A 14,976-nucleotide genomic window follows, 5' to 3' on the forward strand; every position below is an offset into this window, starting at 1 on the left:
ACATAAGTAAATATTGGACTAAGATCATTTTTTTTACATTCGGGGGATCCTCACTTGATTAGCGGGCCCTAAAAAAATAGGTTTTGAAGAAATCTTGAATAGTTTTCAAACATTTGGATAAGTAAACTATTAACTTTTACGTAACAATCTTGAAGAAAACAAATCTAGGCGAAAAAACACTCCCTGGAGTATTACGTAACAACTAGATGTACATAATAGATCAATAATCAACAATACTAACGCCTTGAGGGATTAGTAACTTCAGGTACATCCCTATGGGGGCTGTAGAATCCATAGACAAGTCACTGCTATAATGCCACGGGAAAGTGGCATTTTGTGGCATCAAACTACGATTTTGATTGGAGGATCAAGTTGCTATCAGTTGGAAATCCTGATATATACAATCAATTTAAAATATCAAAATGATCTATTGAGCTTCCCAGTTGCAGAGGGCATAATACCGTATGGTGGCGCATCCGGCTCTGTAATGTCACTTAGTCCATGCCCAAATGGTTAATATTCATGCGACTAATTGGTTTGTATGTGATATAAAGGTTTCAAATAAAAATCTACCTACCTACCTTATATTTATCTTAATCCTTGATTTAGATAAGCGGGTTCAATTTTTTTTCTTGAAATTATTTTCAGCGATGTATAATTGCGCGTCAGCTATAATGAAAGAAGGGTGGTTTGTCATTGTGTAGGTGTTGGTTGGCATATGCCTAAACGAGCGCCTTTAAATGCCCAAATTGTCGAACTCCAGAGCATTCACATTAATATAGAAAGAAGTATGGGAAGGGGAGAAGAAATAACCCTCTTACATCCATTCGTTTAGAATAAGCTTCAATAATGGTGCTGAAGCTTGATAGCTCTCTTCTTATTGTAGAAAAATGTTTTTGACATTCGTTTTTATTCTTCATGTAACTAAACTGAAAAAATTTGCTTCATCTTTTGTAAAATTGCATACAGGGATGTGTGATTACACATAAGCTAATATGAAGCAGGGACGATGGGTAATTTTGAAGAAGGGGGAGGGAATGCTTCAAAGAGTGAATTTTAATGCCCAATTGTCCTCGAAGATTTTGAGAAAATAGTCAAATTTGTCCTAAGTTTTAATTACAGTCCAACATTTTAATTCTTGAGCAGAAAAACTGAAAAAGCAGGGAGCTTCAAATCAATTTACAATTGCTGATCTATTCAATTTATTAGTAAGAAATTGGGGGTTCATGGGGCCTGTATTCCACACCATATCTTGGCTAGGCATGAGCTTTATTTGAAAAATGGTCAGAAATTAAGTGAAAAAAAGTTTTTAACTGGAATTTAGAGGCAACCTTATAACTTAAAACGAGGAGAAGTTATTCCGTATGTTAGGAGGACTCCCTCCTCCTCAACTTTATCGCTCTTTTCGCTAACGTTTGACTTCGCTAAAATAATTTAAGAACAACCGCTGAAACACAAGAGCTGTTGAATTAGAATAAGAAGCTCTTCAAAGAACCAAAAAAACTTTAGCATAACAAGTGGGGAGTTGAGGAGGAGTCAGCTCCTTCACATGCGGAATAATTGCTTTTGACTTATGCTTTAATCCTGCTCCTAACTTTCATTTGAAAAAAAACTTGTTTTTGCATTTAACCATTCTAGCCATAACACATCTCATCAAAATAACGCCTCCATTAGTTCATCTTCATAAGCTCCTCTCCTTCAAGTTTTGAAACCTTTGAAGCTTTGAAACCTGTGATTTTGGACATTACTTGCTTTTCATCTAGAAATAATAATTTCTCATGTAATGTACTAATGTACTAAAGCATTAAAGTATTAAGTACTCAAGCTTAATGCTCATTGAACCTTGGGGTACTGCAGCCCATTCTACTGGATCTATAAAACTGAAAATTTGTGAAGAGTGTTGAGCTTATTAAAAACAGTCAAGTTAATAAAGGTTTTACTAATACCGAAATATAGCTAGTGTTAATTCGAGCCAGACAGGTTTTTTCTAGAATTTTTTGATGGGCTGAAAATTTCTGGAAAATTTGATTATAGTAAATTGGCAGTAGTTATATCTTGATAGTAGTAAAATCTCATTCTGCAGGGGCCATAAGTAATCCTGTTCTTCATATGAAACTACTAGACCTAACTATTCCAGCCGGAAAGTAGCTGCTACAAGTAGCCCTAGTGGAATGTGAGATTGCGTACGTTATCATAGAGAAAATCTCATTGTGTAGGGGCCATAAGTAATCTTGTTCTTCAAATGAAACTATTAGACCTAACTACAATCTATTGTATTAGACCTTATTAAACTATTAGACCTTACAAGCTTATTGCCTTTCTTGGCAGGCGAATGGCGAATAGTGTTTGTTTTCTTTTCTTAGTAAATGTATATCTCACAACTGTTCCATCCGGAAAGTAGCTGCTACAAGTAGCCCTAGTGGAATGTGAGATTGCGTACGTCATCATAGAGAAAATCTTATTGTGTAGGGGCCATAAGTAATCTTGTTCTTCAAACGAAACTATTCCATCCGGAAAGTAACCGCTAAAAGTAGCCTTAGCTGAGTGTAAGATTGCGTACGTTGTCATAGAGAAGCAAAAGAGTGTAAAAATGGTGATAGTCAGTTTGACTCTGTTACTTTTAGAGGAAGAACCGCTGATAGAACTCTGAATTCTCAGCTTGAGCTCTTGTTATTTTCTCTGTTCTCTTTTCTTTGTGAATCCTTGTATCTTATTCTGGTCCGACATTTCACGGTGTTTCGTGGGAATTTGGTTCACCGATAGTTCCCCAGGCCTTCGGTTGTATGCAGAGGCCGCTGTCCATATCTGGATCTTCCGCCGTTCGCAGTTCTCCTCCTATAGAGGGTCCTCCCATGATGGTGTTCTACTTCGCCATGCAATTTAAGCCATTGCTGGGAATAGCCTGTGCCTATTCTTAAGTAACTAGTCCTCATAGTAATACATTTGACAGCATAACAGACACAAGCTGATTGACAGCACAAACTGGAAAGAAAAGTATTTATTATGGTAACAAAGTAAGAATTCGAAGTATGTTTGCTTGAAGAACGTTGAAAGTGTGTAAAATTTGAAGAAAGTTAGAAATACTGCAGGGCTGCTGTCTCCTTCTCTCTTTAGACGACTTGTCTGCTACTTCAAGGGCAGAGATGGATGCATCACAGGCTGTAGTCTTGCCATCACCACAATGTCTACAAGAAGCTTTCATCTCTAAAAAAAAAAAAAATCAAATAGTGAAATTGGCGTAATTTCAATCTAGAAACAGACCAAGCAACAGGAACCTCTGCACATACAAGTTTATTGGCGCCCATAAACTGCCTTTTAGGGGAGCGCTTACCTGGTCTAGTCAGCACTTCTAATGCTGTATAATTGAAATCTCGAACAAAAACACAATATATAAGGCGTGTCATTCAGCCAGAGGGGCTGGTACTCTTCTGCCCCCTCTTATGGACACTCATGTACAAGTTAGCAGTTCTTTCTGTAGAGCTTTTGCCTGCTGTTTTTTTGCTTGGAGCTAATTTACTGGTGGCATTTTTGCTCTTCAGTTAAAACGAAATGAAAATGTAGCAAGACGGGTGTATTTTCAATAAAATAATGACAAAATAGAACCTTTTTCTCGCTAATAATAATTAAAGTCTGAATATTTCAGAAGCTCTTACTAATGAGAAAAAGAACAAAAAAAAACTGACCTTAGATAAATAAAATATAGTAAAATATAAATAAATAAATCAAACAGTTCGTGGTAACGAACTGTAGTAAGGAGCGACCCGGCTCAATAGTAAACGAAACTCTAAAAAACGGAATTTCGATGCTAAAGGATATATCAAAAGAATCGGATTTTTATGCTGATTTCAAATATATAAGTTTCATCAAGTTTAGTTATTGTCATCAAAAGTTACGAGCCTGAGAAAAATTGCCTTATTTTGGAAAATAGGGGGTAACACCCCCTAAAAGTCATAGGATCTTAACGAAAATTACACCATCGCATTCAGCGTATCAGAGAACCCTATAGAAAAAATTTCAAGGTCTAATCTACAAAAATGTGGAATTTCGTATTTTTTGCCAGAAGACAAATCACGGGTGCGTGTTTATTTGTTTTTTGTTTGTTTTTTTTTTTTTTTTCCCAGGGGTCATCGTATCGACCAAGTGGTCCTAGAGTGTTGCAAGAGGGCTCATTCTAACGGAAATGAAAAGTTCTAGTGCCCTTTTTAAGTGACCAAAAAAATTAGAGGGCACCTAGGCCCCCTCCCACGCTCATTTTTTCCCAAAGTCAACGGATCAAAATTTTGAGATAGCCATTTTGTTCCGCATAGTCGAAAACCATAATAACTATGTCTTTGGGGATGACTTACCCCCCACAGTCCCTGGGGGAGGGGCTGCAAGTTACAAACTTTGACCAATGTTTACATACAGTAATGGTTACTGGGAAGTGTACCGACGTTATCAGGGGGATTTTTTTGGTTTGGGTGTGGGGTTCAGGGGAGGGGGCTATATGGGAGGATCTTTCCTTGGAGGAATATTTCATGGGGGAAGAGAAATTCAATGAAAAGGGCGCAGGACTTTCTAGCATTACTATAAAAAAAAAACAATGAAAATATAAACATGAAAAAGTTTTTTCAATTGAAAGTAAGGAGAAGCACTAAAACTTAAAAAAGAACAGAGATTATTACGCATATGAGGGGTTCTAAAAATACTTTAGCATAAAGAGCGAGGTATTTAGGAGGAGATAAACACTTCACTCTTTATGCTAAAATTTTTTTTAATTATTTCAACTATTTATTCTACGGCCTTTCTGATTCAGGGGTCATTCTTAAAGAATTGGGATAAAACAAGATTTAGTGTGAAGAGCGAGGTATTAACGAGGGGACCAACCCCCTCATATATATAATCAAAAATATAAGAATATAAAAGTTTGTTACGTAAGTTAATTCTTAAGTTACGTATTTTTTTTTTACTAATAAAAACGTTCGTTAAAAATAAAAGATCTAGTTGCCTTTTTAAGTAACCGAAAAATTGGAGGGCACCTAGGCCCCCTCCCACGCTCATTTTTTTCCCAAAGTCAACGGATCAAAATTTTGAGATAGCCATTTTGTTCCGCATAGTCGAAAACCATAATAACTATGTCTTTGGGGATGACTTACCCCCCACAGTCCCTGGGGGAGGGGCTGCAAGTTACAAACTTTGACCAATGTTTACATACAGTAATGGTTACTGGGAAGTGTACCGACGTTATCAGGGGGATTTTTTTGGTTTGGGTGTGGGGTTCAGGGGAGGGGGCTATATGGGAGGATCTTTCCTTGGAGGAATATTTCATGGGGGAAGAGAAATTCAATGAAAAGGGCGCAGGACTTTCTAGCATTACTATAAAAAAAAAACAATGAAAATATAAACATGAAAAAGTTTTTTCAATTGAAAGTAAGGAGAAGCACTAAAACTTAAAAAAGAACAGAGATTATTACGCATATGAGGGGTTCTAAAAATACTTTAGCATAAAGAGCGAGGTATTTAGGAGGAGATAAACACTTCACTCTTTATGCTAAAATTTTTTTTAATTATTTCAACTATTTATTCTACGGCCTTTCTGATTCAGGGGTCATTCTTAAAGAATTGGGATAAAACAAGATTTAGTGTGAAGAGCGAGGTATTAACGAGGGGACCAACCCCCTCATATATATAATCAAAAATATAAGAATATAAAAGTTTGTTACGTAAGTTAATTCTTAAGTTACGTATTTTTTTTTTACTAATAAAAACGTTCGTTAAAAATAAAAGATCTAGTTGCCTTTTTAAGTAACCGAAAAATTGGAGGGCAACAAGACCTCCTTCCCCACCCCTTATTTCTCAAAATCGTCTGATCAAAACTAAGAGAAAGCCATTTAGCCAAAAAAAGAATTAATATGCAAATTTCATTTTAATAATTTATGGACGGAGAGCCAAAATCAGTCATGCATTAATTAAAAAAATTTCAGAAATTAAATAAAAAAAACAAGTTTTTTTAAATGAAAGTAAGGAGCGACATTAAAACTTAAAACGAACAGAAATTACTCCGTATATGAAAGGGGCTTTTCCTCCTCGACACCCCGCTCCTTGCGCTAAAGTTTGATTCTTTCTCGCAGCTCTACTTTTTAAAACAATAAAAAACTTTAGCGTAAGGAGCGGGGTGTCGAGGAGGAAAAGCCCCTTTCATATACGGAGTAATTTCTGTTCGTTTTAAGTTTTAATGTCGCTCCTTACTTTCATTTAAAAAAACTTGTTTTTTTTATTTAATATATAAAAAAGGGGCTGTTATATCAGTCATCTTTCCCCAATATCATATTTGAAGCTTCCTAGATTTTTTTTTTTATTGATTTTTTTTTATTTTTTTTTATTACTGTTGTCCTTTTAAAGCCGGCTAGCTTTTGCCTTATCTGATAAATATGTTGGTTATATTTAAATGGTTTTAAAAAGAAAACGAACAATGAAGTTATAAACATTTGACCTGGCAATCAATGGTAAATCTTCCTTATTATCGACGCCTAAATTGTAAATGTGGTGGTCATAAACAGGTTATCAAGGATCAGGAATATCCATTGTGTACATTAAGACATGCAAGCCCTTAATCCAAGATAAGGGAATTTTCCAAGAGTTAAATTAAGTTTGTTTTCTAAATTATATGGCCCTCTAGTCATAATTTAGATTTCCACTTGTTTGTACGAATATTTGTGGTGAGTTTTTTTTTCTTTTTTGGATTGATTTTGTAAATATTTTATTAGAGGTCAGGTTGAAAAGATTTGTTTTGTATTACAAGTAATGGGCTCAGGAGCACAAATTCAGGAAATTTTAAGGAGGGCGCATAGACTTTTTTCAGTTTTTTAGAACTGAACATATTTTAAAAAAATTTTAAGACATTGAAAAGTCATGTTTCAAAGTCCATGGGGGTAAACTTTTTTGTAATTATTTTCAATGAAAATAAAAAAACAGGATTTTTCAGAAATATCGGGAGGAGGCCAATTTCCCCCTCCCCCTGGCAAAAATTTCTCCGAAATTGCCCCTCTTGGCCAGGGGGCAGGGACTCCCTACCCCCTCCCCAATTTGTGCCCCTAGCGGGTTTTAAGTTAACTTTTTCCTATCTCTTTGTGTTATTGTTTTATGCATTTTAGCTGTATTGCTTCATTTTTATTCTTTTTTTCTGGGTGTAATTCCGAAATATTTGGGCTTTTAGTAGTATTTACAGTCGTTCTTTTTTATTGTCTTAGTTGAAAATTTTATTTATTATTTATAATATTTTCATTTCATTTTATTCGTAAATATGTATAATTCAACCTTTATAGAGTTGAGGAGTGCGTTTTATAGTTTTACAACCTTATATTGAGTTGTAGACAAAAGGCAGTGGAAAAAAATTGTTTTATTTGCGGCGTTTTGTTTGGATTTGCTGTACCAAAAAAAAAATACTAAATGAAGCTGAATATCAGCGATTTTTTTTAGAAAACGTGGTTTTCGAAGAAACAAAACAGTAAAAACAGATATTTTTACTTTTTTCTGAAAATAATATACCAATTACCAACCTCACTTTAAGTTCTGGGTACGTTTGTAAGCTTGGCTTAAGGGGGAAAAATGTGGGGACATAGTTTATTGTAGTTCTAGATTTTAAGAGGGGTTGTAATTTTCGATATTTTTTTCAGAAAGGCCTTTTTTAGTATTCTTGTTTGAAAAATTAAAAAAACATTGCCTGTCCCCGTAGATTTCGAAAAATACTCCCCTCCCCCTACATTTTTGCTAACTGACGTCACTTAGTGGGTCCTTGTAACAGTAATTGAAACTGTGGAAAATTAGACTTGGAAAATAATATATACATACCGATCCAAAATACGTTAAAATCATTAAGTTTAAAGTTGCCTGTCAAAAGTTATTTGCATAAGCATATTCGTGTAATTTCAGGGAAGGAAAGTCCTCTGAATTTGAGTGGAGTTTTGATGAAAATTTTCGTACCAAATTTAATATGTCTGATGAAACTCATATTTCCTATTGTAACTTCGTATTTTTTCACATGAGATAATCGTATTGAAGCAGTAGTCGTAGAACATCTCAGCTTGGTAATACGGGAACCAGAGCTCGAATCCAGCTGTAGCAACACATTGCAGAGCAGGTGCAAGGACCTCAGTAGTCAAGAAGCGTCGTTAACTCGATCCATCCATCCATCCATCTACTTGTTCTTTGGGGCTCAGAGGCAATGCTGCCATGGGGTGGCGCATTCATCCCTAACATTCTTCATCCATCCATTTACATATTCTTCGGGTTTCAGAGGCAATGCTGCCATGGGGTTGCGCATTCATCCATAACATTTTTCATCCATCCATCTACATGTTCTCCGGGTTTCAGAGGCAATGGTATTATGGGGTGGCGCATTCATCCCTAACATTTTTCATCCATCCATCTACGTGTTCTTCGGGTTTCAGAGGCAATGCTGCCATGGGGTGCCGCATTCATCCCTAAAATTCTTCATTCATCCATTTACATATTCTTCGGGTTTCAGAGGCAATGCTGCCATGGGGCGGCGCATTCATCCCTAACATTTTTCATCCATCCATCTACATGTTCTTCGGGTTTCAGAGGCAACGCTGCCATGGGGTGGCGCATTCATCCCTAACATTTTTCATCCATCCATCTACAGGTTCTTTGGGTTTCAGAGGCAATACTGCCACGGGGTGGTACATTCATCCCTAACATATTTCATCCATCCATCTACATGCTCTTCGGGTTTCAGAGGCAATGCTGCCATGGGGTGGCGCATTCATCCCTAATATTTTTCATCCATCCATCTACAGGTTCTTCGGGTTTCAGAGGTAATGCTGCCATGGGGTGGCGCATTCATCCCTAACATTTTTCATCCATCCATCTACATGTTCTTCGGGTTTCAGAGGCAACGCTGCCATGGGGTGGCGCATTCATCCCTAACATTTTTCATCCATCCATCTACAGGTTCTTCGGGTTTCAGAGGCAATACTGCCACGGGGTGGTACATTCATCCCTAACATATTTCATCCATCCATCTACATGCTCTTCGGGTTTCAGAGGCAATGCTGCCATGGGGTGGCGCATTCATCCCTAATATTTTTCATCCATCCATCTACAGGTTCTTCGGGTTTCAGAGGTAATGCTGCCATGGGGTGGCGCATTCATCCCTAACATTTTTCATCCATCCATCTACATGTTCTTCGGGTTTCAGAGGCAACGCTGCCATGGGGTGGCGCATTCATCCCTAACATTTTTCATCCATCCATCTACAGGTTCTTCGGGTTTCAGAGGCAATGCTGCCATGGGGTGGTACATTCATCCCTAACATATTTCATCCATCCATCTACATGTTCTTCGGGTTTCAGAGGCAATGCTGCCATGGGGTGGCGCATTCATCCCTAATATTTTTCATCCATCCATCTACAGGTTCTTCGGGTTTCAGAGGTAATGCTGCCATGGGGTGGCGCATTCATCCCTAACATTTTTCATCCATCCATCTACAGGTTCTTCGGGTTTCAGAGGCAATGCTGCCATGGGGTGGCGCATTCATACCTAACATTTTCGCACACTGCAAGCATAAAAGCCACTAAAGTATGTTCTTTATATATATTTTTACTAATAAAAACATTCGTAAAAAATCAAAAGTTCTAGTTGCCTTTTTAAGTAACCAAAAAATTGGAGGGTAACCAGGCCTCCTGCCCCGCTCCTTTTTTCTCAAAATTGTCCGATTATTATTATAAGGTCTTCCCTCATGAATTTTCACGTAAGTGTAAATGCTACGAGTTAGTCGTGACAATGACGACCACAGCAGATATGTATATAACGTATATTTCGCTATATATATTTTTGCTGTGATGAGAATACAAGAGGAAATAATTCAAAGAATCTTATTGGGTGTCTAGAAAACATTTCTGACAAGTCGCCTATTGGGAGAATTGAGACAAATAACCTTCGACTCACAGAAAGGGGTTGCTGCTTCATCTAATTTGATCGACAGTTATCACCAGAAATTTTGTAGAGCTATCTAAGAAATCAAATGTTATTGTTGGTAATTATTGGTAATTTATTGTTGGTAATTATTCATGAGCGTCATTTGATTAAGTTGATCTTTGCCCATCGACTATTAGAAGATGTGGAAGTACATCCTTTTGGCAGTGAGTCATCTTATACCTCGAAAGGTTTATTTTTAGGTCCAGTTACTTTTAAATTCCCATAAATGGTGTATGAGATGAGGGGGTTTGAACTCTTCTCTTATTGCGTAAAAATAAAAGATCGCATTCATATGCTACATGAACAGGGCACCCAATAGGAGAGGAGGGAGAAGGAACTATCTCCCCATTAGGTTTTAAAAAATATTTAAAACTGTTTATTAAACATAAATAATAAAAAAAATCAGAGAAGTCCTTTACCCCCATATGTTTTGAAAACTACCTTTGTTGTATCTTCAATTTTAAAGTAAAAAAAAAATTCTCACCTAACCCTACATTTTGTTGAATTGGTACCATTGTATAACCTAGTTCCCCCCAAGAACAGAATTTGTTCAAATACCCTCTGCCTAGCCAGGTGAGAAGAATTTAGTTTGGGAGTAGGAGGGGGAGCTGAAATTTGTAACAAACATGGTAGTTGTGTGGAAAACAGTAGGAAATCTTGGAAAAATCGTACACTTTCCGAGATGAATTGGGATCTCCGAGCGGATTAGTTTGGACTAAATTCTCCCATTTCATAACCTCTATTTGACATTGCAAAATACTTATAACACAATTCTGCACTTTACTGTAAATAATGACAAGAATATTAAGTTTTAACGCAAGAGCAGTAGTATTAGATTTTTTTTAAAATCACATTTGGGATTTATAAAAGCAAATTCATTAAATGATGATGAGGAAGAAAAGAGGAGTTACTAGTTTTTAGTCAACATGGCGGCACTGAATTGGAATATGGCCAATCTCTGAAACAGCTTTTGGTTCTTCAATCAGAAGTAACCAAAAGGTAGAGGTCTTGAATAGCCGCTCTTCAGAAGGAGACATCCTAGAACAAAAAGAGACGCACTTTTAGATAGCTGATTGATGTTCATTTTTATGGTTTTGTGACAATTCATCCCCAGCCCCTCTCCAACGGTCTGATATAACCCTAGGCTATTTAAAGAAAAACTTGCATAATAATTGAAGGAACTTATTCAAAAACAGATAAAAATGGAGAATAATGAGAATATGATTCATTGGTACTTGCTGCGTATTATAAAGTAAGAATTCCACTATATTTTTGGTTAGTCTTATTTGTATAGCATAGAGCTATATGTGGTTATTAGAGGAGGGGGGACTAGGGATGAGTTGTCAAAAACGCGAACATAAAATTTAAAAAAAAAAATAACAATATAAAAGTGTGTCCTTTACCCAAAATAAGATAGATCTATGGAATTCATGTTTTTCTTCTTCTTTGTCGTCTGGCCTTACATATTATTTCGTAAAAATTGGATGTTTCAAGACTGTAGATATTTTGTCCTCAGGCGAAATCTGGGATTTTGATTTTATTACAGCTTTCTTTGAGGTCTTTCGACTACTTTACTAAAGTGGAATAATTCCGCTTTATAATTCCCATGCAATAGCTAAGAATGTATTGCACTATTTAAGTTGCAATTATGCACAGCAACTGATAAACTGACTTTTCTTGAAAGTTTTGGTATGTTATTTTTCTGCCCTCCCACTGTTTTAATATATAAACGAGATTCAAATATTTTCCTATCAGTCTATAGCCGATATTAAACTCTGTCCATCAACCGATTTAAACTTTAGAAATTTAGTATAGCTTGAAGTTTAGATTAAAAATACGCCACATTTTTGTCCTGAAAATCGCTGAAAAAAGGACAGTTTTCGTATTTTTTTTTAACCTAGTTTAGACCAATTTCTGCGAAAAAGTCTGGGTAATTCCATGACTTAACTCGGTGAATGGATATATCTAATAATGAATACAATGGTGTAAGTATCGTGAACGTTTGGTGCAAGTTGAAATCTTAAGTTCCACATAAACCTATAAAGACCTTTTCTGACGACGTTGCTGATCAGCATTGTTTACAACAATCTGTTTTGGCAAGACATTGTTGATCAACATGTGACCAACAAAGGCTAGTGATCAACATTGTAGATGAAGAGGATCCACAATTGAAATGACGTCTGCCAAACTTATTGGTCCCAATAAGCGCGAAATTTCAAGTATGAACATCGTGGGGGGAAATTGTTTTTGCTCTTGCAATATTAGGAGAGAAAAAACAGTTGCTTCGCCGTAAAGGGTGTTATGTTTATCGTTAGCTTGACCACTTATCTAAAATAAGACCTGAGGTTGTGCTTCATTTTGAATTAATCACCCATCCCCCCAAAGGGTACTGTGGCAATTTAGTTTTGTTTAGCTAAATTTAGCTGATACTTTCAGAATTTGGTCAGACAGGGAATACGTGTATAAACAGTGAAGATTAATGGAGTTAATACGATTTTTATTGAAAATAGTAAAACAGTGTTTGATTCATTTTGAAAATTTTGCATTTTATTTCCAAGAATAATAAAAATCTGTCATTGTTCATTGAAGATCATTGAAATCAGATCATTGAAGATGATCAAAATCTGTCATTGAAGATCATTGTTGATCGACAATTGTTGACAAACAAATCTTTTCTCGCGAGTGTTAGTCAACAATTTGCTCGTCAAAAAAAACCCAAGGCTGTAATAATACCTAGCAACTAATAACTAAGGTTTTTTTCGTTTACAGTTGCAATGGCTTGGCCTGAAAATGTTGGCATTGTTGCTCTGGACATTTACCTTCCAAACACATACGTTGATCAAGTTGAACTCGAAGAGTTTGATGGTGCATCGAAAGGGAAATACACTATTGGTTTAGGTCAAACCAAAATGGGATTTTCTTCTGATAGAGAAGATATACAATCTATATGTTTAAATGCTGTCCAAAGGCTTATAGATAAAACCAAAATAGGTAAGGTGGCTCTTAATCTATTAGAGTCAGGTTCCGGTCAAAGATTAGACCTTCTTATTTTTATTTCTTAGTTATTTGTAGCTCTTACTTACACTTTTTTTTTATCTCCATTAAAAAAAAAAAAAAAAATCTTGCTTCCCTCTTCCCTCCCACTGACTCAGACAAGGACAGCAATGAAGTATAAGTTACCACCTTGGTTAAAATACCCAAATACTAATTTCCCTGCTGGTAGATTTCTACTGTCTTCCCCAAAGTTGACCATTTAACTTGTTATATCAGTAGTGTGGCATCCGAAGTTGAGCCATCTTTTCTTTAAAAATTTTTTTCTTTGAAAATTTTTTCAGTTTCTTAAGTTTAGCGAAAATCATGGGTTACGTTTTTAATTGAGGGTACTACAGACGTCGTGACTTAAATTAATTTTTATTGTATTAAATCATGTAAGGTACTTAAGGCGGTGTGGAAGTTCACGTGTAACAACTCGGATGCAGCATAAATCGTTTACACAAATAAAAAGCAAGAGCGGTCCTAAAGTAGGTCCTTGAAGGGTCCCTTAATTAACTCGCCTAACATAAGGTATAGAATCCTAAATCTCGCAGAAAAAAGACAACACAATCCAGATAAGGAGAAAAACATGGTGTGTATTTTTCCCAATGTCACAGTTTTCTAGTTTACATTGTAGGATCAAATGGTTTACAGCGTTTATCGTGTAAAAATCGTGTATTGCAGCTCGGTATGTATGCAGGGTCTTTTTTTTTGGGGGGGGGGAGATTCTAGAAACTGCCAAAATACGACGAATTGTATAGAAAATACAAGAGGTCACAGGGAAAAATAGCCGGCACCTTAAGAATGCTATCAAACAGTCACTAATAGATACATTTACTTTATCGTGTGATCTCCGAAAATACCGTTAAAAAAAATAAGAAGTGCTAAACACCAGAGATAAAAAATCTGAGACTCTAGTCAGGTGTGACTTGCTAAAAGATAACAAACAAATATTGGTCCAACAAGAGAGGCACACTTATTCCCACCGTTTACCTGTACTAAATTAACCAAACACTTGGAAAACTATAGGTTCTATCACTATCTTAGCTCTGACTATCTACCTTGGTTCTACTGCCCTAGGAATGACGCATGGACGGATAATAAATAGACATGTCTTTTAACAAATGAACTAACGTCGTTTTTATTCAGTCTTAATAAGGGGGGGGGGTATTAAGGCTAGGTTTGCTTCTCACTCAATTGGACTATCTGTCTTGGCTTTTTCTACAATTAGCCATGACTTTATGCCCACAACTATGTGATTTTAATTCGATAAAAAATAAAAATGGAAAAATTATTCCATTCTTGAATAAGACAAAATTAAACCATCAAGTGGCACTTAAAATGAAAATATAGGATTGAGAATGTGTGCCTTGTTCCTGACGAGCATGCCATATCATGCTTCGTTCTCATTTAGGCAGAATATTGAAGAAGTACTTTTAGAAATAGACAACAAAAGAACAGTTGTCTATTGTAAACTGATGCTAACATTATTTAAATGGTTTTAATTAGTTTATCAGAACACTCTGTCAAGGTAAGTAGTCATTCTGGACAAAAAAAAAAGAAAAAAAAGTGGATTATTTGAAAAATATTGAAAATTATGGGTAGGATCATTTTGAAACTTAAACCTGTCTGAAGCATGGGTATTTGAATAAACAAATATCCACATGCACGCACATATATGTAGTTCTTTTTTTATTTTCAGGTTATGATAGAATCGGTCATTTGCAAGTTGGCACAGAAACTATTATTGATAAGTCTAAGAGTGTGAAAACCTGTTTAATGCAGCTTTTTGAGGAATCGGGGAATCATGACGTGGAAGGATTGGATACAACCAACGCTTGCTATGGAGGCACAGCAGCCCTTTTTAATGCTATTAGCTGGATTGAATCGTCTGCTTGGGATGGTAGTATTCTCCATTCTTCTTTCACTCCCTCCCTCTCCTTCTTTGTTCCCCTCCCTCTCTTC

The 14,976-nt window shown here is 36.1% G+C and overlaps 1 protein-coding gene across 4 annotated transcripts in view; it reads left to right on the forward strand.

The window, feature by feature from the left end:
- Nucleotides 1-14,976, forward strand: part of LOC136032809 (hydroxymethylglutaryl-CoA synthase 1-like) — a 50,430-nt gene that overhangs the window by 19,801 nt on the left and 15,653 nt on the right. For 3 of the 4 annotated variants that reach the window (XM_065713204.1, XM_065713207.1, XM_065713205.1), the window contains exons 2-3: nt 12,748-12,969; nt 14,714-14,914. In XM_065713204.1, the coding sequence (XP_065569276.1) occupies nt 12,753-12,969; nt 14,714-14,914 (418 nt within the window). In that variant the 5' untranslated portion in view covers nt 12,748-12,752. Of the gene's footprint in view, nt 1-6,582; nt 6,699-12,747; nt 12,970-14,713; nt 14,915-14,976 lie in introns of those variants that run through there. The other variant, XM_065713206.1, reaches the window with a different exon arrangement.

The sequence above is a fragment of the Artemia franciscana genome, chromosome 11 (genome assembly GCF_032884065.1).
Source record: "Artemia franciscana chromosome 11, ASM3288406v1, whole genome shotgun sequence".
Lineage (NCBI taxonomy): Eukaryota > Metazoa > Arthropoda > Branchiopoda > Anostraca > Artemiidae > Artemia > Artemia franciscana.